The sequence below is a fragment of the Natator depressus genome, chromosome 5 (assembly GCF_965152275.1).
Source record: "Natator depressus isolate rNatDep1 chromosome 5, rNatDep2.hap1, whole genome shotgun sequence".
Taxonomy (NCBI): Eukaryota; Metazoa; Chordata; order Testudines; family Cheloniidae; genus Natator; species Natator depressus.
Window position 1 is genome coordinate 35211750 of NC_134238.1, and position 26410 is coordinate 35238159.

General features: G+C 43.7%; 1 protein-coding gene across 1 annotated transcript in view; it reads right to left on the reverse strand.

Moving 5' to 3' along the window:
• The window catches only part of LOC141987327 (endogenous retrovirus group K member 9 Gag polyprotein-like), a 262863-nt gene that overhangs the window by 89069 nt on the left and 147384 nt on the right, over positions 1-26410 (reverse strand). Inside the window, exon 4 of the mRNA XM_074952564.1 lies at positions 5847-5929. Coding sequence (XP_074808665.1) covers positions 5847-5929 — 83 coding nt within the window. The remainder of the gene's footprint in view (positions 1-5846; positions 5930-26410) is intronic.

Sequence of the window (26410 nt, forward strand, 5' to 3'; positions counted from 1 at the left end):
TCCTCTTACCCTTTTTGATTGACGCTTTTGCGTTGTGGTGGACTGGTGGACCAAAGTTGGATTCATTTTTTTAAAAATACTTGTTTCATTTTTTTATATTTCCATTTAATCATCATCTTACATCTTCCCTAACAATGTCCATTCTGTTAGTATTGTCTGGGTTGCATTTCTAGCCTGAATAATACATTTCTTTGTTCTTTATAACCTGGCATGCATGTAGGCACCCTTTCTCCTTTTGCCTCTCACCTGTTCACTTATGTTATGCAGTACACTTACTACCACCGTGTCTGGTTTTGTTTTTTAACTGTATCCCTTGCTTGTCCTGTGGATTTTGTTCTCTTCTATTTTCAGTTCAATCAGTATTTAACTAACTCTCATATCTTTTTTGAAGTAACAATGGTCCAACAAACTGATTAGAAACAACCTTTGGTGATTGAAGCTGTCGTAGACACACTGTTACTCCTTGATATGAGCCTCAGTAAGGATGTGAAACTTTATGTTGTTGTTGCTGTTACTGAGTGGTGCTACCACACTTACTCCCTGAACCAAGACTGGTGGGGAAAGTTTGGTGAATAATAAATATTTTGTCTGATGAATTTCACATCTTTTTCTGTATTCTACCAGAAATTCATGATTTTCTCAAATTATTTATTATTCATCAAATAATTTCTGTGAATAATTCATATTATTTATTATGTGTTTTATTTTGGTGTCTAGGAGTCCTAATCATGGACCAGATTTGTCTGTAGATTGTTCACTAGCAATTCATTGCTATATCTGACATTTAAAATCCAAGACTTCAACTGGGTTCATAGGGCAAGGTCACATAGCATGTTTAAGCTCCTTGATTTGGTGCTTAATTGATGGAATCAAGTTTCTGGCTCATATTTGCAAATACTCATATTTACAAATTCAAAATTCACTGACTGGTCAGCAATATTTACTCTTTTTGGGGATAATTCCTGGCAACAAACATTTTCACTGGAATATTGATGGAAAATGAACACAAAATGGGTGGTGAATTTGTTTAGAAATGGAAAGTAATGTTTTGCAGTATTCTACCAGTTCTAATTGGGTTTCATGGATGCAAATCAAGAGTTTCTCCAAAAAGAGCTGTTCCAATAAACCATGCCTGATTCTCCTCTCACACTTACCCTGGTGTAAATCAGGAGTAAGTTCTTGAAAGTCATTTGAGCCACCCTGGTGTAACAACAGAGGAGAATCAGGCCCATAGTTTACTTCAACCATCCTTATGCATTGTTCAGCTTGTTTGTCAGATACATGTATTGCAGGAGACTTTAGCCACAAGAATTCCCACAGAGTTACACCTAGAGCCCAGTGCAAAGTTTGAAAACCCACTCAAACACACTAGTAATGATGTACTGAAAAGCAAAGAAAAAAGTTTAAAATGTTTGCAATGATTTTTGATAATGCCCTATAACTATTCTGCAGATATACACCAAAACCTACAGTAGCCACTAGTCCAAGAGGAAGCTATACCTTTACAAATCATGATCTTCATATAGCAGACAGCAGACAGGAAACTTCACTGAATGAACAGCAGTTTGCCTACTGCCACAGCTAACTCATACAAGACTACAGAGTTCTTCAGGGCAACGTCCATGTTGTTAAAATGAGACTTCTGCTTCCAGTGTGAGATGATTCTGCACTGTGCCTTAATCTGAGGGAGGCACATTCAGATCTCTGGCATAGGCTGAGCTTCTCCCAGGTCTATTCTAAGCTCTCTGTGCAATCAAACAAGAGCTGTACATATCTCGGTGCATTAAAAGTTCTGAATGCCGTGAAACCCGGTTAAGGAAATTTCTCACAGGCTCTCCATGTTTTTATATCCAGAGTTCTAGTAACCCCGCAATGGTACAACAGTCTGATTAGCAGCATTGCTTTGATTTCAGCTGCCACAAGGAATAGATGTTTTAATGGAATTTACCATTCTTTAAGCACATTTAGCAGATTGCTATTGCTTGTATGATAGTAGTGCTTAAGAGCCTCAAATCAAAGATCAGGAGCTGTACAGTTAAGAACTACTGGTACTGAAAACTCTTGCCAAACAATTAAAGAAAAGATGTTCCGAATGATACTGCATGAACAGATTACAAACAATTGGGTAGGGAGAGTTATCTTACAGGTTGGTGTTATTGATAGTTATGGCCACCAGCCACATATCTGAACCAAGGGGAGGCCTAGCCAATGAGAACTTCACTTCGATATTCGTTATTGATTAACAGCAGCTCATCAAGAAGTAGAAAAAAAAACATTTTTCTGAAATCAATTTACAGGATGAATTCTCCATTTCAGAAGGTTTTCCATTGCAAATGATACAAAGTACATTATCACACTCATGGTGAGTTTTCTAATATGCTATCTGTTATATTTCAATCTCACATGCTGATCCTTTGTATTTTATTTTATTTACTTAATTTTGCTTTGGCAGAACTTAGTGCTCATTAAAAGCTCTGGAATGACAGCTTTGGAAGCTGAAGTCCTTTATGCATACACAGGAATAGAGGCAGCGGTGTAGCAACATCTGGTTGGTACTGCCCTGTCAACGTGCCTCTAACTTGACTTGGGAGAACAGCGTGAGAGAGATGTTACCATTATGTAGTGTCCATTTAACCCTTGGTATCTCTGCTGAGACTGCCAACAAGGATGTCAGTCAAGATGGTGGGTTTTGTAAAGTAGACCCATGTCCACCAGGAAATAGACAGAAACCACCAAATCATTGCACACAGGCCATGGAATAGCCCTATGAGGTGTTTAACAACTTTTAATAACTTCTGGGTTCAGAGCAGTTACCCCTGAGGTGGGTGGCTTCCTGTTTTACTCCTGTAAATATCCACCAAGTAGTAAAGAACTGAAGAATTTGAGAATTGTATTATTAGAGGAATAATCCCTCATCTTTTCTTCATAATGTATCTTAAGAAAGGCTGGTGGCCTGTGGTGTCTTCAAAGTTCCAGACTTTGAGTTTATTGAGGAAAGGGAAAATGTGTTCTGAAAATGTGATTCAGCTGGGAGGTGAATCGCTAGTGCTCTTTCACATTTCCATCTAGCCAGGGTAGTAGCGGTATGTGCATTAATTTTGGTTTCTTATCAGCCAGATAGATAAACCCAGCACTCACATTAGAGAACAAAGTGGCAGCTGGAACAATGCAGTAGGAAAGTCCAACAGACCCACTGCCAGGCTAACTCTGTGCAGAGCCAGTGGGGCAGATTCTCAGCTGGTGTAAATTGTCATAGCTCCATTGACTTCAACACTGACATTAGGGCAGATCCTCACACAGAGCTTTTTAGATGAAGACACTTTGGTTTAGTCCCATAAATTTTAAAAGGGAAGGAGAATTAAGCTTGGAAATCTTGTCAGCGAGGCACCAGACACAGGAAAAAAACACTTTTAAAGTGATAAGATTAAAGAATAAAATAACCGTGATAAGCAAAAATCAAAGAGATAAAAGACCTCCTCTATATAAGGTAATAAATGAGATGGCGAAGGAATTCATTCCATTTCCAAATATACTTAGATAGAGTTGCTGTAATAATCCCACACATTTGCCAACATTTTATAATTAGCTTGAAAGGAAAAACAAAACCTAATAACTTTCTCACAGTAAAACGGCTTTTCATAACATCGTCAAAAATTCTTGAGACCTGTAATTAACGTAACTATTTGGAAAGAACCAATTGCACTTGAAAGGAAACACTCATTGTCTGGATTCCAACAAACTCGTTCCTCAATACTGTTTAATGGTCACCCACTGAGGACCAACAAGATGTGCTGCTAAGGTAAATAGTCAGAATTTCAAACATGTTTGAACTTTTTAAACTACATCCTTTTAGCAATATTTGAGGCTCAGAATAGAACGGCTAAACCTTTTCATCTGCACGCGATTAAACGCTTTTCTTTTTTTTGTTTAGTCTGGAGCAACAAAAAATACACAGTTGCTAATGCTCTGTTGTTTCTCACTTCGATATTGTATGAATCTGAGAACAGTCAAAAGACAGAAGCCAGTCCTAAAGCGGTTCATACTTAATGGATTGTTGCACATTAAACAATACATTATATATTATTACTTGTTCATGTAGACTGTGAATAAATATGAGGGCCAAATCCTATCACCTTACTCACGTGAGTAGGACTGATTTTACTAGAACTATTCCTGAGTAAGACTTGGCTCAGAATGAGGAAAGAATTAGTGGTGTTTTGTCCCAAAGCCCATTAATTGGACTCTTGCAGGAGTGCCAAACTTACTGACTGTCCGAGCCACATACAACAAATCTTCAGAAGTTCGAGAGCCAGGGTGTGCCCGCTGGGCCTCGGGGCGTCAGCCCTGCTTCTGCTGAAGCCCTGAGCTGCAGCAGGCATGCCCCTTGGGATGGAAGGACCTAGACCCCTGTCCTGCTTGGAGGAAGCTGGGGGTGACATGTGGAGGGGGGCAGGTGGGGTCATGTGTCCAGGGCCATCCCTACCCATACGCAAAGCATGCAGCTGTGTAGGGCACCAGGAAATTTGCTTTGCAGCTGCATGCTGCTCCAGCCCCTGCTCCGCCCCTGCCCCATGGCCCCCCCCCGCTCCGCCCCTGCCCCACCTCTTCCTGCCCCTGCTCCACCCCAGCCCCCCAACCCCACCCCCTGCAGACAGGCCCGACCCCGCTCTCACCGGCGGCAGTAAGTGCAGCGGCCCGCCCCAGCCTGCTCGGCTCCTCTGGCTCCCAGCCGTGCTGCTGGTGAGTGCTGGGGGGTGGTTTCCTCCCTGCGCCCCCCCCCCCCCCGGAGGCCTGGGGCCCCACACAGCTCCCCCACATGGGGGCTGCATAGGGCACCAAAATGGCTAGGGACGGCCCTGCATGTGTCGTCCCCCCCACCCAAGATTTTTGCCAGGGTTTGCTGGCCCGGCTCTCTCACTTGGTGCCTCCAAGCCCTCTCCCTGCATGGCAGCTGCTGGAGCCATCAAGCTGGGAGCTGTGGCCGTGGGGAGAGGCAGCCTTAAACGGCTGGAAGCTGTAGGGTGAGCCATTGCTTTTGCTGCAGCCTCTCCCTTGGAGCTAAAGCAGCGGGCCCTCCCTGCAGCACCCAGCTGTTTGCCTCTACCGCTCTAGGCAAAACTAACACTTGGGAGCTGCAGGGACCGGCCGCGGAGGGTAAGGGGGTGTGTGTGTATGCCTGGGGGGCATGACTCAAACTGTTGGGGGAGGGCAAACCTTTAAATTGTGCCCCCCACTCTCAGCAGTTACCAGTCATCTCGGACAGAAAACCCAAGCCCCACGAGCCTGCCGCGGGGCAGAAGCCCTGCGCCTCCTTCCCAACAGTGGTAGGCAGAGAATGGGGAGAGTCTGGAGGGCTCTGCAAGCTGCACTTCATCCGATGAAGTGAGCTGTAGCTCACGAAAGCTTATGCTCAAATAAATTGGTTAGTCTCTAAGGTGCCACAAGTACTCCTTTTCTTTTTGCTTCACAAATATAAAACCTCACAATTCCCCATAAGGTAGTTAAATATTATCACAATCATCTTATAATGAAACTGAAGTAGGGGTTAAGTGACTGGCCCAATCCACAGACGGCATCAGTGTCAGGTTCACGACAAGAAGTCAGGAGGAGTTCCTGACCCATGGTTAAGTTACTAGACCAGACCTCCCTCTAATATTGTTAAATATTCTTTTTGTTTACCATTGTCATTCTGTGACTCTAAAAATACTGAAAAATAGCACTCAAGAAGAATACAATGTAAAACGTTTATAACATAGATTTTAGACAAGCCCATCTTCATTTAGAGTTCTAATCCACATCACCAACTTGCTCCAGACATAGCTTGAATTTCTTATCAAATATTGTACCTGAAAAGAAGTTGCACAAGACACCTTTTCCATCTGATTAACACATTGAGATCTTCATCTTGCACAGAGTTCTCACAGTCTATCTGAAAAGAAGGAAGAGAAAGGGGTTGAATCATACTAGGCAGATTCATAAACAAAGACCTAAGAACTTTTGTTTCAAAAGGCATTAAGCAGGAGCTAAGCTTGCTCCAGGAATTTGTGCAGCCAGTACTTATGCATCAGATAACCCCAGCTGACCTTTCTGGCATTCAAAGGGTAATAGCTTCACCGCAATGAGCTGATACTGAACAATGTTTCCAACGTGATTAGGCAAAACAGAGACTCAGTTGACACCAGTTTTGTAAGTCTCTCTTCATGTATGTTGCTGCTGGCAGAAGCATATTTATTGAGACCATTTGCAAGAAAATGCCACATCGCTAAGAAAATGCCACATCGCTTTTGTTTGAATTCTGCTACATCTCTCTGTTGTTGTGAGGCTATTCAATATCTTGCTCTAAATCCACATCTATTGCGGGAGGGGAAAAGCAGTTCAAAACTGCAATGCCATAGTGTAATTGCCTTTCATGGCCATCCCAAACTCATGCCAGTAGAAGCTTTCTACCATACCAAGATATAGTTATAACTGGTTCCAAACCCAGAATACTTCATTTTAAAAACCAGGTAAGGTTACTAAATGAAAACAGTTGTAGTTCTTGGTTGTTCATCACCACCCCAGCATTTTAAAGCAAATAAATCAATAGTTAAAGACATCATAAATCTTATATTGACTATATAATAAATATTACTCTAATCAAATATAACAGAATGTATATTTCATCACAACACAATAATCTGTACTATGACCCAAAATAGAAACCATTATTTAATCTTGTAATCTCAAAAATATAAACACAACAAAACATGCTTCTGAAAAAAAACATACGTACGCAATGATCAGCCTCAAATGCAAGTCCAGATACACACAGACCATATTCCTTTAACTATTTTATTATTGCTATTTTCAGTATTTGTGAACAGTTATAGATGAGAGTGGCAAACAAAGCAAGAATGTTTCGCAATAAATCAATAACATTCCATGCTTTCACTGGTAAGTCGCTGATGCAAATACTGACATATGAAAGTAGTTCTATTGACTTCAGCTGCATATGGAGAATACTGAAAGAACCATAGAAACTTTCAAACTAATAGAAACCTAAGTGCATCCAGTGCAGCAGATTAACTATTATCTGACATTTACTTACGGGCCCAATCTTACAGGCTGCTGAGCACTCCTGAAAAGTGACTGCTCTGAGACCTGAACTCACATTCAACATCTCTCAGGAGATGTTCAGTTCCTTACATGGCTTTAGGACCCAATTGTTCCCTGCAGTACATAAAACATTCCAGGAAAAGAGATGTACTGAAAAGTGTTCAGAAGATAAGGGGCCAGATCCCCAGCTGATGGAAATCAGTATAGCCCCCATCGACTTGAGTCCATCGATTTATACCAGCTGAGTTCCTGGTCCAAGAAATGCAATGGAATCTTTGAGCAGCCAATAGAGTTCACTCAACAATGCATGTACATAGTTAACCACGGCTAGTGCTGAATGGTGTGCATCATGTCCCTAAAACTGTCTGGGGCAGTGACGCAACCCTCACAAAAGTTGATAGAAAGGTGCCTATAGCAGAGCGGTCACCCAGCTCCAGCTCGGAAAGGGTTAAAGCCAACCCTTGGCAAGGACTGGGGCTGAGAGAAAAAGCAAGGCTGACTGGGAAGGCAGCCACAGCTGGGGCCACACCCCAGTCAGGCCACAGCTGGCCCTATAAAAGGGCTGTGAGCCAGGAGCTCAGAAACAGTCTCTCTTTAGCTCAGGAGCCTCAAACACGTGGCCTGCGGCTGCATGCAGCTTGCCAAGCAGAATACCTCCAGGCCAGGGGTGAACGAACGACAGCCTGTGGGCCGCATCCGGCCCGCGGGATTGCCCACCACGAGTCCTGCGCCGCTCCCTGAAGTGGCCAGCACAACGTCCCTGCGGCCCGGGGAGGGGACAGAGGGCTCCGTGCATTGTCATGGCTTCCAGGGACTGCCTCCCGCATCTCCCATTGGCTAGGAACGGGGAACCGCGGCCAATGGGAGCTTCAGAGGAGGTACCTGGCGGAGCAGCAAGGCAGCGCATGGAGCCCTGTGCCCTGGCCCCCTCCCCCTCCCGCTCCCCAGGCCACAGGGACATGGTTCCGGCTGCTTCCCAGAGCGGAGCGGCGCCAGGGGCCAGGGCAGGCAGGGAGCCTGCCCTGGTCCAGGTGCGTGCCACTGCCATCCCTCACTCCGAACCCCTCCTGCACCCTGCACCCCAACTCCCTGCCCTGAGCCCCCTGCTGCACCCCGCACTCCTTCTGCACCCCAACTCTCTGCCCTGAGCCCCCTGCCACACCCTGCACCCCAACTCCCTGCCCTGAGCTCCCTGCTGCACCCCACACCCCTCCTGCACCCTGCACCCCAACTCCCTGCCCTGAGCCTCCTGCTGCACCCCACACCCCTCCTGCACTCCAACCCCATGCTCTGAGCCCCCTGCCACACCCTGCACCCTGACCCCCTGCTGCACCCCGCACCCATCCTGCACCCCCTCGGGGCGGAGTTGAGGTGGGGACTTCGGGGAAGGGGTTGGAATGGGGGCGGGGCAGGGCCGAGGGCAACGGGGGGTGGTGTCAGTGATGCGGCCCTGGGGCCAATGCACTAGTCCTCATATGGCCCTCGTGGTCATTTGAGTTTGAGACCCCTGCTCTAGCTGTAGGGAGAGAAGGACCTGGCTGCCTGGGAGCTGAGCAGGGTAACTAGAGTGGAGCAGGGCTGGGGGAAGGCCAGAGGAGCTGGGGAGCTCCAACCTAGAAAACCCCCAGGCTACAGGCCTTGCTAAAGACCAGGAAAGGTACTGGGGCTACAGAGGGGTAGCCTGGGAATAGGCAGAGGCAGCTGGTCCAACCCCCCTTGCCGATGATGCGTGGTTTTCAGGCTGCAGTCTGCCCCAGTGAGTGGGGGGCTAGATGATGACTGGCAGTAGCCACTGAGGCAAGGTGGGGATAGAGGGTTGGGGGTTCCCTGGGGAAGGGAAACCCAAAAACTGTGGGGGTATTGCAGAAGGCAGAACCCTGAGGTAAGGGGCACCGGGGTCTGGGAGGGACACGGGGGGCCAGTGGCAGGCAAGACACCGGCCTGCAGAGGGCACTCTCGGCTGGAAGAGCTAATTCCTGAGACAACCAGCAGGAGATGCCGCACTGGTGAGTCATCATGTTGCTACAGTTCCCTAAGGAAATACCCAAAGCAGTAAGGGGTGTTTTACATTGCTAATCATTACAGGTAATGACCTGCCCCAGATGCAAAGGCAATAAAGAAAGATTGTCACATTGGGCTGCTGTCACTCACACAACCCAAGTACGATGTGATGGCTGAGACAGGCAGCCATAGAAGTATGTATCTCCTAAGCCATGTTGAAACATCAGCAGGGAGCAGTTTCAAAAAGATAGTCATGTAGTTGGTGGGCACAGACAGAACAGCAGCTTATCACTGTGTCACACAGTAACGTGAAATCATGATCACTGGGACAGTGGCTGTCTTTTTTTGTTCTGTGTTTGTACAGTGCCTAGCACAATGGGGTCCTGGTCTATGATTCTTGTTCCTAGGTGCTAAGTAGTACAAATAATTATTAATACCCATAGCACACTGGTCAGAACCATCTTACTTGTCTGCCCATATGCAAGTACCAAGGCTCACAAACAGAGTTCCATCGTGCCAGGGCTATCTATTGAGAATAATGGCCTATAAAGTTCATACATGGGCCTACACTCATCTCCTACATCCTCCCTCTCTCCACAGAAATCTCTGATATATGTCAGGGGAGGAGGAGATCAAGGTTCTTTGCTCTTGAAGTGTTCTTCTGTGGTTTAACAACTCCTGGTCTCTGGTTCCTTATCTTCCCTCACAATGACTACTATTATTAATGGAGCATAACAGCAAACTTGTGTGAACCATGGTCATTTTCCCGCAGACACATTGGGGTCCATCTCAGAGGCTGTAGCTTTAAACTTCCTAAGACAACTTTAGACAAGGGGTTCTCAACTGGGAGTCGTGGACAGGTTCCAGGGACCCTTCCCAGGTTGCTAAATAGGTGGTGGATCCTGATTAGATCCCTGCTAGATGGGAGGGGAATCCTGCAGTGGTCCACGTATGGAAGAGAGGACTGCAGTATGGAAAAGGTTGAAAACCCTCATTTCACACTGGTTCTGAGTAAATTTCAACAATGGGGCAGAGAAGGGGGGAAATATACAATGCTGGCCTCTCATGGACAGGCCTCCTTTTTCATTGACACAATCCCTTTGAAGCTTGTGACCTGTGCTCGTAATGCACACTGTGCTGCTTGCCCTGTTTTATAACTAGCTCTGCTCTGTCTCAATATATCTTGCATTTCTTTAACTGAGCCCCTTGCAACTTGCCCTTTTCCATGTGTAGACAAACCACACACCTAAAGAGGAGATGATTGGTCCCTAAATTGTTTCTACAGGGTGGGGAATACAGTTCCATTATTCTGTTAGAAGTGTTTTTAACTCAGTACAATTATACCATGATGCCACAGCTGATCCTCTCATCTTCCTTTCTCTGCTGAACTAAGGACATTTTCACAGCCCTGTAACTGTTGTTGTTCTCATGAAAACTATGGAATAAACCACATCACTGAAGCCACAGAAGTGCCAAATGTCCTGTGTCCTATTCACCTGCTCTTCCTGCCCTAGGAAGGATGTGGGTTGATCTTGAGAGGAAAGACATTAGATCAGTTTTGTTTCTTTCTTCTTCCAAAATCAGCTGCTAAGTGAAATAACAAAGTGTGCACAGGAATACTAACAGAGCTTTGTTTTTCCTCCTTGTTAAAAGCCAGCAGCTGCTTAGTGTTTCACAGAGCAAGATAAGCAATGTGACATTGTGGCCATTCACATGCATTGATTTGTTTTAGTTTATTGTGTTCTCAACAGAATTTCTTAGTGCTTTGGGACTGGAAAGAGGCCCAAAAAATAGCAGAATGATGAAATTGCTAGGAAGGGGGAAAAAAATCGAGTAAACAAATCGCGAGTTAATAGTTCTGTAAAGTGGCTTTGCTGACAAGAGAATTAGAGCAAAATGATCTTGGCAAGCTTTATGTTGTGTTAGCTGCACAAACTTTCTTTCCTCAGAATCTCTCTTAATAGTTGGGCGGGCTCTTCTTTCCACATTTTATGGTGAGATTGATTCATATGTTCATAAGCAGATTTTTTTAAAATGCATAGCATTTTTTAAAAATCATAATATTCAAAAGAATTTTTATTTATCTTTCTCTAGAGGCGAAAACCAGCTCCCCCCCAGCTAATATATTCTATTTTTATCAGGTTCTCACAATTACTTGTGTTATCAGATCAGAATCCCCTTTTTCCTTTGGTTCTTATAAATTACTTGGAAGGAGAATTATTTTTTTCCAGTGACCTTTGATTAGTGGCTGATGTCACGTCCTCATTCATGGGTTGCCTTTTTTAGTAACAGAAATGTCTCCTGACCCCATACACTGGAGGTAGTGTACATGATACAATGCCTCTCCCCTCACACATAACATCCCCCACCTCCAAGCACAAAGGCGGGGCAAAACTTCTTTGGGACTTCCATCAATGCTACTGCTTGAATCAGCCACTCAATGCCCTAGCAGATGTACCAAGAGTACAACAGAGTAAATCACTTCTTTTCCCCCCAAAGAGAGAGTCTCTTGGGGTTGCTTCTGAACAGTGGTGCAAGTAGAAATCATTTCTTGCCAGTACTGCACTCATGTGAGGGACACAAGGGCGGGGGGCGTGTGACCTCCCCTGGTGACTCTCCATGTGATTCCTCTCTGCCCATTCTGGGGCCCCCACACTCTCCACAGCCCCTCCGGCACCCCCTTTTCAACATGTTTAATGACTCATCCTCCCCACCGCCACATATGTAGTATTCAGTTTGTTTATATGGAATATGGGATTTGGGTGAGGAGCCATTTCAGCATATGTATGACTTAAAGACAAATTTTAAGTAGAACTGTATCCTAAACTGCTTTATGGTATTATACCTAAACATTGCATTTCAATGGGGGATTCAACTTCCTTTATATGAACAGAACAGACTCCTGAAACTCTTACCACAAAAATGGTCCATACTCATGCAAATAGTCCCATTGTCTTCAGTGGGACTGATCAAATGATTAAGGGTTTACAGGATTAGGTTCCAAGTCTGTAAATTGTTCTGGATGAAACTGACAATGCCTGGACTGTCAGATCAGAAGGAGCTTCATTCGAATAAAGGTGGGCAGATGGGTGATGTCTTAACTCCATTGCTAAGATGAGGAACATATTTTCAGTAAAGTTCTTGGCAGATTCCTGAGGCAGCTGGTTTAAGGCCCTCAGTGTCCGGCCTTATAATCATCACTTATAGTTCTCTTACCCACAAAGCTGGAAAAGGAGGCATTTGTTTTCTTTGTTTTGCTGCTCCAGTTCCAGTTAACAAAATGCATGTTAGACTAGTTTGGCTGCAAAGAAGAATTCTGTGTACACTGGAGACAACACTGGATTCCCAACAGGCTGCAGAACTGGGCTGACATCAGAATCCAAACATCCTCTGGTCAGTGCAAGCAGAGGCATTCCGCTAATGATTTGGACTTGATGTGATGCAGTACCGATGTCATGGATAATTCAGACCAAGGGGGAGAAACAGAATCAAAACACACTGTTTCAACACCTTCTGTCTGCCCTGTCCCGCTCTCCCCCCATTAAGGACTCCTGACCAATGTAACAGCACAATACATATGCTAACAAACTTAAACAAAGTGTTGTGCTGTTAAAGCCATATAAAGGATTAATGCCCTCCCTAGCCATGTTCTGCTCCTTTAAGGAGCAGAGCGCAGCCCCCCTCCCACCTCCGGAGGGGGTCGGGGGCTAGCTCCAAGTCTTTCCAGTACTCCATACCGGCTAAAAATTTCTTGCTGGTACTGTGTACTGGAGGGTATTACCCTACTTGAACTCCTGCTTCTGAACTCACTTCACCCAGTACTGCTCACAATAAGTGCACAATGAAAATGCTGCTAGCAGGACCAGCGTTGATGACATTTGCATCCACCCTGCATTTGCACCAGGGGAGTCTTTAGGCCTGGACAAGCAAGCCCTTAAGCAAATGCTCAACTGCTTTGCTAGATTGGGCCAAGGGTGCTTCACACAGGGCACGCTCAAGCCCCATTTCTACACATGTTCCTGTAGCAGTAGGGGCAAAATTTCTGATGGGAACATAACCCTTTTCCCCTAAAAAATTTGAGTCATTGTAATTAAGAAGGGCCAATGGTCCCTCTATCCCAGTGTCCTGTCTTTTGACAGGGTCCAGCGCCAGATGCTTCAGAGGGAATGAGCAGAACAGGGAGATCATTGAGTGATCCATCCCCTATTGTCCAGTCCCAGCTTCTGGCAGTCAGAAGTTAAGAATACCTACCCAGAACATGAGGTTGCATTCCTGACCATCTTGGCCAATAGCCATTGATGGATCTATCCACCGTGAACTTATCTAATTTTTTTTTAAACCTAGTTACACTTTCAGCCTTCAACATACCCTGGCAATGAGTTCCACAGGTTTACTATGCATTTGGTGAAGAAATACTTCCTTATGGTAGTTTTGAACATGCTGCCTATTAATTTTATTGGGTGACTCCTGGTTCTTGTGTTATGTGAAGGGGTAAGTAACACTCGCTAATTCACTTTCTCCACACTGTTCATGATTTCATTGACCTCTATTATATCCCGACCTTAGTCATCTCTTTTCTAAGCTGAAATGGGATGTGTTGAAGAAAAAAATTCACTAATATTTTCACAAAGAAAAGCAAGTTCAGGTTAATATGATTTGTGATTATCACATGTTTGTTAGTCACAGGTATTCAGACAATCACTGGGTGTTCATGAAAATGTTTGTGAATCCCAAAAACTTTACAGCTGCTTAGCATAGATTGTTATTTGGCTGAATGTAGTCACATTGACCATCAAGCCCTGGGGCGAGTCAGTGGCTCCTGGTCAATTCACTCTTAGGGCAGAAGGTTGTTTACACAGAGATATAAAGTGCAGATGTTTTCAATGAGGCTGCATTGTTACTTAAGAAATAGTTTTAAAACTCACGACGTAATTGAGGTTCTTATCGGTTTTCTGTGAAGTCGTGTTCAGTAAGTGCACTGGCCCAGCCATTATCTATAGCTTTATTTAAAAACTCCCCGTTTACAATAGCAATCATGACTTCAGGCAATGCATTTTGAGGGGATTATTGCTCTACTCAGGTAGTTTAAAGTCACTCAGCTTTTGGACTCATGCTTGCAGAGAACACCAGCTGAGGCATGTCAGAATAGACCAGAACTGTACTGCCTGTCATGCCTTATTATACCAAATGAACCTGTTGAAATCTAAAAGACATGATGTGAGCTGTGATTTGCTATAATATGGCAGGAATGTAGAGTCCTCCACTAAGTGAGGTGAAGGGGAAATCCCTTTCCCCTTGAGCTGAGCTAAATTTTCTTAAAAGTGACCAACTCCTCTGGCAATTTTCTCCCTTACCATATAAAGATGTTGCTGTTATTTATTTGTATTACAGCAGTGCCAAGGGCCCTACAGCTGGAACCCCCTTGCACTTGGCACTCCGCAGTCATGGAGAATAGGAGAAAATCCCTGTTCTGAAGTGTTTACAGTGTAATGAAAGACCAGATGCGACAATGATTTTTAACAAAGAGTAGGAAGAAAGGATGAGGTAACCCACAGTGAAAAACTCGCATTACCGTAGCCCATACACGTGGCTTTGAGTCTTATTTATTTTTAATTCTGTTTTGTTATAATCTGAATTATGTGACATACCATCTGGCCATTTACAAGAAACAGTGCTTATAATCTTTTTAGGATAAATTTTACCCAGAATTCATTTCCCCTCATTCCCTCTGCCCCCAAAAACACAACTGGCCACCTGTCCCAATACATATCATAAGTATATCATTTTTCTGTCTAAATATCCCTGTCAATAACCTTTAATGTATTCAAGAGACGGTTCATGTGTTAAAAATGCAACGCACAGAAGAACCTCACATTTGTATCTTGAAATGCCCACCTTAATACCCTTTGGCACTGGGTAATCTGGCAATCACCTGTAACTACCATGTAAATATAAAAATACTGTCAGCTTGTCCTCTCACCCTCTATCCTCCATCTGTTTGTTCACCTGTTGTGTGTTTTCAAAATTCTAGATTGTGAGCTCTCTGGAGCAAGGCCTATTTATGTTACTTGTTTGTGCATAGCCTAATACAAATAGGGCCTGATCCCTGGCTGGGGTCCTGTAACAGAAATAAATAATAATGTGCAGTGCAGCAAAGTTTGCTCAACTCTGGCAACTGAAGTTTATAAGGGCGCCTTGAGTGAGCAAAGCAGCTTCTTGGATATCCAAAAGCAAGAGGCGGAGGCCATGTGAGCATAATGATTCCCAAGTGATCACACAAGCACAAAGATTTTGTAGTGTGCATTCTGGGCACACAGACAAGAGAGATACATGTATATGCCAGAATTGGGGATAGTGGGTGCTTGGCACACACAGAGGCTCCAGCTGCTGAGAATAGGTGCTGAGAGAGAGCTGTTTTAGCTGGGGTTACGAAAGCAGACATGGCTATGACTACTGCTTTAGCCATCTTTATTCAGCATGAACAGACACTGAATATCCTAAGCCTGTGCAGACTTGTTTCCCTTCCAACAAGGCACCTACCCACTTTCAGAATCCCAACTGCTCAGAAGCCAGGACAGGAAGATAAAGTAGCTTTTATCTTTTGAAAACACCTGGCAAGGAAGATCATTTCACTGTTCTGTTATACTTTTCACTTTGCCTGCATTATCCACTGCATACTAGTGCAGCATATTTTAATGGACCAATTTATGGGCATTGTTAAAACTGACAAAATAACTTAGCTTCTGCAACCAAATCTGATTTTACATCCATTAGGGAGTTTAAGTTTTAGACGTACGGGTAAAAACCAACCCTGAAAAGTTAATGATTCACACTCTTCTGCACTCCTCCAGATTAAAAGTAGAAATATGAAATATGGGAAGCAATTAGACAACCGAGAGACTATTTTTGCTGCTAGAAGAAAAAAGGGCAATGGTTTTATTTTAAGCAGCATTTAGCTACACATAAGAATTTACAACTTTTTCATCAAGACCTGCAGAAGGACGTGAGGTACTCAAAACCAGACAGCAATGGGACCCTTAAAAGCTTTTAAGTGCTACAGTGGCATGGCACCAATCTGAATGTGCATCTCTACAAGTGATTTCTGACATGACAGAACAGAAGCTGAGAGAGGCCTTGAACCGTAGGCTCAAAGACTAAAATATTTTTAAAATAATTTTTTTGCAACATTTGTATTCAACCACTTGTGATGTGTGCGTTCAGCGTTCTTTCTGAATGAGTTATTGCTTCTTAGGGTTTGTACACTACAAAATTATGTCAACCTACGTTACATCGGCATACAGCCTCCACAGCAAGTAAGTCACTTTTGCATGTCCCCATTACGCTCCTTGTGTCGGTGGTGCATGTCCCCACCAGAAGCATTTGCACCGATTTAACTGTCAGTGTGGGACGGCTTCTGAAAGGCAGCAACAGTTGATGTAAGCAACACAGTGTCTACACTGACACTGTGTCGACTTAACTATATTGATTTAAGTGCTACGCCTCTCACGAAGGTGGAGTTAAGTCAGTGTAGTGGGCGAGTTGCATCAGTGGGAGCAACATTTTAGTGCAGATGCTTACAGAGTTAGGCTGCCCTACATTGACCTAATTCTGTAGTGTAGACCAGAGGTATAGAGGTCAAACTGGTACTGAGGTCAAACTGGGCTGTTTTGTGGTAGCTTGATGAGCCTGGCCATTCTCACAGGTTGACATCTTGTGCTCCAGAATGTAAGCTTTCATTTGGGAAAAAAAAAAGTCTCTAACCCTTATGGATTTGAATAAAATCTTCAAAATGCTGTGTACAAACCGATACAACATTGTCTTCCTGAATCTGCAGGCACCCTGAAACAATAGCTCTGAGAGGTGTGAACTGCCTCATTTATCTCAAAAGTGGGATAATATGGGAGCCTAACAAGGATCATTTAAATATCATTTGCTGTTTTAATTCTGATTAAAGCACACAAGAAAGATCATATTATGAACATCTGAATAACGGATCATGTGTGGCATCTAATTTGGGGGTCATGAATGGGTGGAGCTTGGGAGAGTATAATTAATTTTTCCAGTGCGTCCTTTGGAGCCAATAAGCCAGAGGGGAGATGTAAAGCTTAGAGAGACATCTGAGACTCTCAGGGGGAGCCAAGCCCAAGGAAAGTCTACACAATCTGCTGCAAGTGGCATCTTATATTCACATCTCAGACTGATGGAGCTTAGTTTATGGGTAGAGCTTGGAACAGTACCACTACTTTCTATTTCTACCTCTTCCTTGGAATGAGACCTATTGGTTATTGTGAACACATCAGTGGAGACATGAGCTCAATGTGCAGTAGCTGTCCAAAAAGTAAAATACTAGGCTTTATTAAGGAATAGCTAAAAATAAACTAGCATATATAGGTTAATATCATTGTATAGCTTAATGGCAGACCCTTCTTTTGAATAAGGATCACCTTATCGAAAAGAGTGGCAGAGCAGAAATGGAAATGGTCCAGTGAAATGCAGAAAATTAGCCACGTGAGGTGAGGTGGGGAGAGAAGAGACTTCCATTAGATGAGAAGTTAAAAAGACTTTATCATCAACGTATAGCTGTGTGAAAAAGATCACATAGGTCACTTCATGGTTTGTTCCCTACTGGATTCTAATATTTTGTCAAGAAGACAAAAAGTTCATGTGAATGGAGGGGGAAGGGGGGGTTGGAGGGAGGAGGATATGTGTGGTTAGAGTGACCAGATTGCAAGTGTGAAAAATTGGGGGGGGGGGAAGAGGCGGGAATAGGCACCTAAATAAGACAAAGTCCTGAACAGCAGGACTGTCCCTATAAAATCAGGACATCTGGTCACCCTATGTGAGGTGGATTTTGAATTCGAAAGAAAAATTTGTTTAAGATCAGTTTGAGGTTTGGGTCAGTGAAGGATTAACCCTTTTGATGCCATATGTTATTAAAGATGTCCCATCCCCCCTGCCACTCTGCCCAAAAATGTCATTCATTTAGGTTGCCTCATATCCTGATGCAGAAGTAGATGAAAAGTTATGAATACCAGAATGCCTTATGTCCAGGTGATCAGAAGGACAGGCACATAAGGAATGGCCTGACTGAGCCAAATGAAAAGCAGTGGAGAGTTTTTATGAAAAGTCACCTTCATGACCCGGTACTCTCTTCTGCAGTGCTTGGATGATATATAACTATATTAAAAGGTGCAGGTAGAGGAAAGACCTTCTTATAGATCTCAGTGGCATTTGGGCCTCCCCTCAGTCACCACTTTTCTAATGGGAAAAACTAGTTTCTGTTGCACCTTATTATATTCTAGCGTCATGCATGGAAGAGCTGCATGAATGGGCTGAGAGCTTCATAATCCCCTTTTGGTTGCTGGCAGATTTAATTTAATTTTGTATTAAAATTGTTTAGTGCCCCCTCATTTTCCACTGTCTTCAGAGAGAAGAGTCATCTTCATCGAAATGTGCCCAGATCTGTTCACTAACACCGGGGTGTCTGACAGTCTTGTGGCTAGCCAAGTTTTTTGTAACTACATGAGGTGAGAAAGGATCTATCAATTGTGGAGACTAATGCCCACTTCAGTGAGTACACTTTGTTAATTTAATCTTTCTGCTGTTTGTTGCACTTCTGATAATTTAAGTGTCCCAGACTTTTGCAAAGAAAATACAATTTGCTTCAGGGTTAGGGTCCTGTAATCTCCCAATTTACGCAACAGAAATTATTTGATTCTATTCAGATTCTTGAGTGCAGGCTACTTGAGAGCAAAACCAATATCTTATTTTAAATGAAAAGTGCGTCAGTGTGGTCCCTAAGAACAGTGGTGCTCCTAATCGTACATGCATCTTTTTCACTAGTTTGCAGTTATTAAATTAATCACAGTTCTACAGCAAGGATAATCAGTTTTAGGTATACTTAGTGTGCCTTTCCTGTAACCCAATCATTCTGAGATATCTATGAGACATCAGTTGACCATATGATTACATTTGAACCCCACCTATCCCTTTTAGAAAACATTCTTGTCACAGCTGATGGAGCTACAGCGGGGTAAGACTGAAGTAATGGAGTAGAGAATCATGCCCTGTATCACAGTACCAACTCCCCTGAGCCACTTAGGGTCCCACTTTAGGATTTCTACTGAGCCAGTTATTAGTGTCCTAATAATTCCATTCCTTTTCCAAAGCTCAGGGAAACCCACCTGGCAACAAAACACCCCACATTTAAGGAGGGTTAACATTACAACCAGTTATTTTAAAACCTGCCTAATTCCACTTCAGTAATGCTGTTGTAGTGCCAAGGTGGACAGATTCCAGAATAAGATGTCTAAAAAAGAAATGATTTAACATTTATAAAGACATACTGGACTTACAGTTGCAGATTCCCAGTTTGGATCCATTTTAGCCTATAGTTAATGCATGTTTAGTATAACAATCTCCTTCTCCCTCCATGTTTTCCTGCTGATTTCTACCCTATTCACATTTAGAAACATTTTAGAGAAATCTCCCTTCTGCCAATACTTCTTGTGGGCTGCCTATTTCTCCTTGTCACTGATTTTAACTTCCTGTGATAGAGATTGAGTACTTTAAGGCTGATTCACCACTCTGTGTGTACTTGGTAAGAGTCCCCACAGGGGCCAAAGTGATGGGATAATTAATAAGTAGCAGGTGATAGCCAGTCAGCAAGGGATTCAGCTCATCAGCTGTGGATGATTAAGAGAGACAGGAGAGGAAGGGGGGATCCAGAAGAAAAGGCCAGGGAAGCCCAGAATCTCAGAGGTGAGATCTCTCCCTGTCTCCAGCGCTGTGCTTTATCATTAGGTAAAGACTTAGGGGGAAGTCTTATGTTGTGGGGGGAAAACATTTATAAAGCATATTGTAAATAAAGCACTTGGGATTGAACTTGCCACCAGTGGCAAATGTGCGAGGACTGTTTGCAGTAAGAATCCAGGGTGAGGGAACCCTGCCCAATGTCATTTTCATTGCTGATGGCTACAGTTTTGTTATATCCACCAGAATTGGGATAAATCTAGCACAGAGGATTAAGACATGACACACAAACTTGGAGCTTGATCCTGAACTTCCTCTTATAAGGCGTTGAATTGGATAATTGTATGAGATTGTCCACAATGGATGCCTGGTGATGGAACAACAGAGTTTATAAACTCAAAGAATGCCTATCCATGGCATTGTTTTATGTTGCCACTCACCACCATAGCATCTGAGCACCTTCCATGTAAAGGTCAAGTCAGTAGTAATAGCAAAGTCTCTGGTGGACCTCATTGAGTCTCTGGCATGTCGTCCTTGAGATGGGAGGGGGCTGGGGGAGTTCAAAACTATGTGGGCTGAGTGATTTTTTTCCTTTTGATAGAGTGCAGGAGTAGAAAGTGCTGGTAGTGCTGTGATGGTCATCCTTATGGTGGAAAGGTTGAAATAAACAAATGAAATGTCTGGAAAAATGTCCAGATATTGAAATCCATTCAACTGTGGAACAGTATCCTCAGTATTGTGGTGGGATCTGCATTACTTGGGACATTTAAGACTAGACTGGATAAAATACTAGGGACGCAAACTGAATAATCCTGCATTGGCAGCAAGATAGACCAGAAGAGCTAAGAGGTCTTTTCTTCCTCCTAGCAGTGGAGCATCTTTCTTCTCAGGGAATAGTTGGATCAAGTCTACCCTAGGCCACTCCAAGCAAATCTGAGGCCCCATGCAAGGCATGAAATTCAGTAGGTGATCTCCTCCTCCCCAGCTGTCCCAAGCTCCTGTGTCCTGCCAACTGGAAGGAGGGGTTTAGGTGGAAGGATATAGAATGTGTCGAGACCTACTGAGCGTATCTGTAAAAGGAAAGAGTGGATGGAGGCTTTCTGTTAAGAAGACGAAGGGGAAAGCCTGCAATGGCCAACCAGACTAAGGTAAGGAAAGAGACATCCTGAGTCCCCCAGGGTTCAAGTTATCACTATGGAGCTCTCAGGCTGCATGAAACAGTTTGTACTCCACGGCATATGCCAATAGACCATGAGCAATAAATATCAAACTAGTATTTCAGCTGCCCCTGGCACAATGGAGCCCCATATGACTGCACACTGGGCAACACTGTCTGAACTAGACCTGCTGATCATGTTTCCATGATTCGTCGAGAAGGAGTACACTGTAACGATTCACGACTGCGGTATACAGCAGCATCTTTAACTCAAAGATATCTTAAAGTTAACAGGCTTAACAGAAAGGGCTTGCAAATTATGACAATCTAAGAAAGTGTGTGGCTATTTCCTAGCCTCAGAAGATGTAACACTGAACTTGTTTCCCTCTGGTGTTACACTGTACACATAGGAGTCTCTGCATGGCATACTCAGCGCTATGGGTAAAGAGAGGTTCAAGACAGTGCCAACAGAGAAAAAGTTCTCCAGCTGCATGGAGTCACAATGACTCCATCTTCCCAGGCTGGTGTGGTGGTGGCTCAAGGTCTGGGTAAGGGAGCAGTGTTATCAGTTTATCTTGGTGAAGAGCTACTGGGTTGACTTTATATGGAAGCTGCTTGGATAGCACAGTGATGGACAGCAGTATGAAACCCTGCCATGGACAGGTTATAAAAGTCAAGATCAGAGAGAGAAGTTGGGTGAATATCCCGTAATGAGGGTAGAGGTTGGAGACGACAGTTGCCAGGAGCAAGAACTCAGGATAGCTGAACAACGCAGGAGTTTTAGGGAGTCACCATGACAAACATGCAAGATTAGCTGTTGGCTCCCACTTTAAATGCTGTTGTTTAAATGAAAATGGCTGAAAAAAATCTGACATAAAAAATAAAAATGGAGTTTGTAGCATTGGCAAGGCCTCTGATAGTTGCTCCAACCATGCCAGGTCGCCTAAAATACTCCCATTCTATCTTGGAAGAAATTGTTCTGTGTGCTAATTCTTACAAAGGATTGATGCACTTTCAGAAAATGGGAACACATCAATTTCCCCAAAGTGTAATAATTTAATTCCCACACTTGAAGTGTTGAGTGGGTTTTTAAACCCAACTCTTGCTTGTTATATTTTGGTATGTTGTTTCAGATACATATTTTCATACAAAACATGTTGAGATTTCAAAACAAGAGCATTAACAAACAAAAAGCCCAAGTTTAACTAAGTTTAGGGTTAACTTTTCATCATGACCTGAAACACCTCAGACACTCAAATCCTTTAATGCGCCAAACAAATCCAAGGTAAGGGAAAATCTCCAGCATTTCTTGCCACTTTCTCATCACCTACAACACTGTTGGTGACACAGTGCATTGTTCCACGGGGTATTCGCTTCCATCTCTTTACACATACCCCAAAAGCAATATGGACTCCACATTTCACCAAATTCACTCTTCCATGCAAAGTTTTGTGGTGGTCCCATATTCTCTAATACCAACAGATCAGCACATCTGACTCACAAATAATGCATTTGGAAAGGCATTTTGCTTTAATGTTGCTGAGGTCACTGCTACCGCTCAATCATAATTATGGTGCCTTAGAAGAAACTCTGCTTTAGAGTCTGTGTGGCTACTCCTGGACATGCAGCCCAGAGGGGAAGTGGCAAAGGTGGCTATAAGTCACTTCTGCAGCCTTGGGGATTCTGGGCTACTCTTGTTTACAGCTGCCTATGGGATGCTCCACAGTCTGGAGCAGTCCAGAACGTCCATGTCACTGTGTGCTATGGAGATTGCCACCTCCCGCCGCCCCAAGGCTTGCGAGGGGCTACACTAGGAAAATTCTCCCTTGGCCCCTTGTGGCACAGTGCTGGCCCATGCACACTGTTATAGGGCTGGGGCTGGGACAGGACAGAATCTTTCCTTCTTCAACTGAGTTGGAACAGAGCTTCACCAGACTATCAGAGGGCCCAATCCTGCAATATACTGACCAGCTCCTGTGAGAAGAGTACTCAACCACTGTAGATGAACCTGTAGCCATTCATCTTGCAAGACAGGGTTCTACCACTCAATAGGAGTCAGATGAGAAATCAGTATATTTCTCATGAATCCCTCACACTGCTCACTAACACCTAGTTTCCTCTGGGTGCTAACTCGCATCATATGACATCCATGCTCTGCAAAGACAGACAGTTGTAATTGGCAAATGATCCAAAATGTGTTCTGCAAGTGCCTACATTTTAAGTATATTCAGCCTTAGTTCATGTGCATATGTGCACTGAGAGAGAACAAACAAACTGGTCTCTTTATGGCTGAAGTACTAACTTTTCATTTGAATTTAGAATAAAACAAAGTTTCCAACTTCTGGCTCTTTTTAGTGGTAACAGCAAGTAATAAGGCCAAATCTACTGCACTTATTTTCAGTAACTTAAAAAAGAAAAGAAAATGCTGCTAATGCATTTCACAACCGCTGAAAGCTCCAGACTAAATTGTTGCTTGGCAAGACATTAGGCGATCACTGCACTCAAAGAAATAGGCTCTGCAATTATCACTAATTAACCACCCCCTAACAGTTGGGAGCCAGTTGGAGAGGGTTTAGCATGAATGCAAATGAAGAGGGTGGGACAGGTTGGAATGAGATTGTGTGGCATATTTCTTTTGTTTTGACTTCTTTCCAGACATATTTCAGTTTACATAAATATTTGAAGGTTGGATCAGACAGGATTTGCAGCACAATAGTATCAGGAATGCCTTTGCAAAAACTTTGATATGGTCTACATGAGGTTCCGGGCAGGGGGACAGAGCTTTTTCAATGTATAAGCTTGTGCCTTACCAGAACCACTCAGAACCTAATAATTTACAGATTATAACAACTCGGAATGCTCCTTCTCTCTTTGCATCATGATTAGCAACGTGAACTGCATTTTTTTTTTTAAAATGACTGACGCTATCTGAAACTTCTTGTACAAAGAAAAATACTTGCCAAATGACTGAGTTAAGCAGTGCACATGTGATGTCACATAAGTGACCTTTCACTGACCTTGAGGTTTGAACTTAGAGGGTTAAAGTTGTCTTTTGGCATTTGTGTCTAATCCCCCCCCCCCAACATGTTTATAGAAACTAAAGAGGACCCCACCCTTTGAACTAGGCAAGCTGTTTCCTGCAGAAGCAAAAGTTTAAGACTCTCCCAGTTAATGCCTTGTGAAAAGCAGTCTGTTAGGAGACCCTTTCCAGGGGAATGTTTTTGTTAATTTTCCAAGTAGGCAAAAGCTTTCTAAGGTAGCAGTCGGCTGGAGATGGTGTGAGAGAGAAAGAAACAGCAAAACAATCGAAGCAGAATTCTGTATATTCCAATGTGAAAGAGTTCTTCAAAAAGCAAAATACCAAGGACCACATTTTGATCTTGTTTGCAGTTATGTAAATCTGGAGTACAGAAGTCAATGAAATTACTCTGGCCGGACACAGCCAAAAAGGAGATCAGAATTTGGCCCCAAGCACTTAAAAAGCTTATCTTAAAATTTTCCCCAACTCTATACTGCTTGGGGAAGATGGATTTTCTCACACATGCTATTCGTTCAGAAATACATTGTATTAAGTGGATCTTTTGATTAGGGTGTGTTCATAAAAAATGGAGCAAGTGAAATGTAAGAGCCCATTGCTGAGTGAAGCAGGAAAGTGTTTTGTAGAGAGATTTTATTGTTGACATTCAATGAAAGGAAAAGTCTGATTTGAAGTGCTCAGATTTAATCTCAGTACAGATTAGAATAGCGCTATTGTATTCTGCTGGGTCTATTTAGAAAGGTGAACCAAAGCCTTTGCACAGTTGTAGTATTTCAGTATGTGTGTGAGATATACATGCAATCAAGCCAGTCAATAATGCTAAATTGTTTGCATAGGAAGCCCTTCAGCGTAGGCAGCACAAACATTGCCTTTCATGTCTTAGGTCAGGTACAATATGATCTTTACCTGATTTGGAAATTGGCTCTGAACATCAGCAACTTCCGGATGTCTCTCGCCACCCTTGGTTGTTTGCAAAGGTCTGTGGTGTGGTATTGTAGGTTTATTTTCTTTTAGGGATGGAGAACAGAATTACAGTTACTGCGCTAGCCATTTCACAACTTCTATGGAAATAGGCAGTGGGTGTGATCTTTAGCACCAATAGCCTTAATAAAAAGGTTGGCTGAGAATCCCAGGGGTTAATCATAAACCCATGTGGGACCAGTGCAATAGATTTAAAGTCAGTATTTGCAAATTGAACCAAAATTGAGTTAATAAAAACACAAGTGTGTTCTGTTACCACTTTCCTGTTACGTGGTTTCCTTTCTACTTATGACATGATTCAATGTTCTGTAATGTGAGGGGGAGAGAGCTAGATTTCATTTTGCTTCTAATTAAACCTGATACACCTTTGACAAGCAGGAATTCGATTAAAATAAATAATTGATAGCATAACAGATTTTTTTAGCTACCTACACTATGGAATTTCTGTTTGGGGGAACATATTTACTAGTGTAAAGAGGTGTAACTTTTTTTGTAGCAAATAGGATGTATTAGCAGAGAGTTGTGTAGTCTAGTTTTCTGAGTTCTGGATGTGGAATTCCTGAGTTTTAATTCCAGCTCTGATTCTGACTTCCTGTGTCTTTGTGTAAGAACCAACAGGCTAGAATGGTGGTTTGCAGGTGCCACTTCCTCCTTGCCACTGGGCCCCAAGCAGGTTGCCGCCAAGAGGAACTGAGAGGCTAAAGCCTGCAGGAAGTCCCACCGTAAGGGGCATGAGCGGCAGCCCTCTGTGATTCCCTGACTGGCTGGCACTTCCCATATAAATCAGGAAGCCATTTCTGGGAGTTGTCTGAGCAACAGACAACTCTGGTGTGCTTCTGCCTTAGACTCTGCTCATTTCTGCAACTTGCTTTGACCCAAGACTCCCAGCTCTCGACCTAGGCTAGGCTCCCAACCCTGATCCTGGTTTACTGTCTCTGGCTTAAGACCATTGCTAACCCCAGTGAAATACCCTGGCCTGGCCCAACCCCACTTCTTGCCTCATGCTTTCAATTTGGTAATGGACTCTGGCACATGTGCTGGCTTCCTCCTTTCCCTGGGGGTGCTGAACCCCTGCTCAGCTGCAGGCTCTGCCCCCACTCCACCCCTTCCCCCAAACCCCACTCCTGCCCCACCTCTTCCCGCTCCTGTTCTGCCTCTGCCCCACCTCTTCCCACCCAGTTCCACCCACTCCCCTGAGCATGCCCCATTCCTGCTCCTCCCCCTCCTGCACACTGAGGAACAGCTGATTGCACAAGGCCGGAAGGTCTAGGAGGGAGGGGGAGGAGTTGATTGGCTGGGGCTGCCAGTGGGCGAGAGGCTCTGGGGGGAGAATGGGGGAGCTGGCTGCCAGTGGGTGCTAAGCACCGACTAATTTTTTTCCGTGGGTG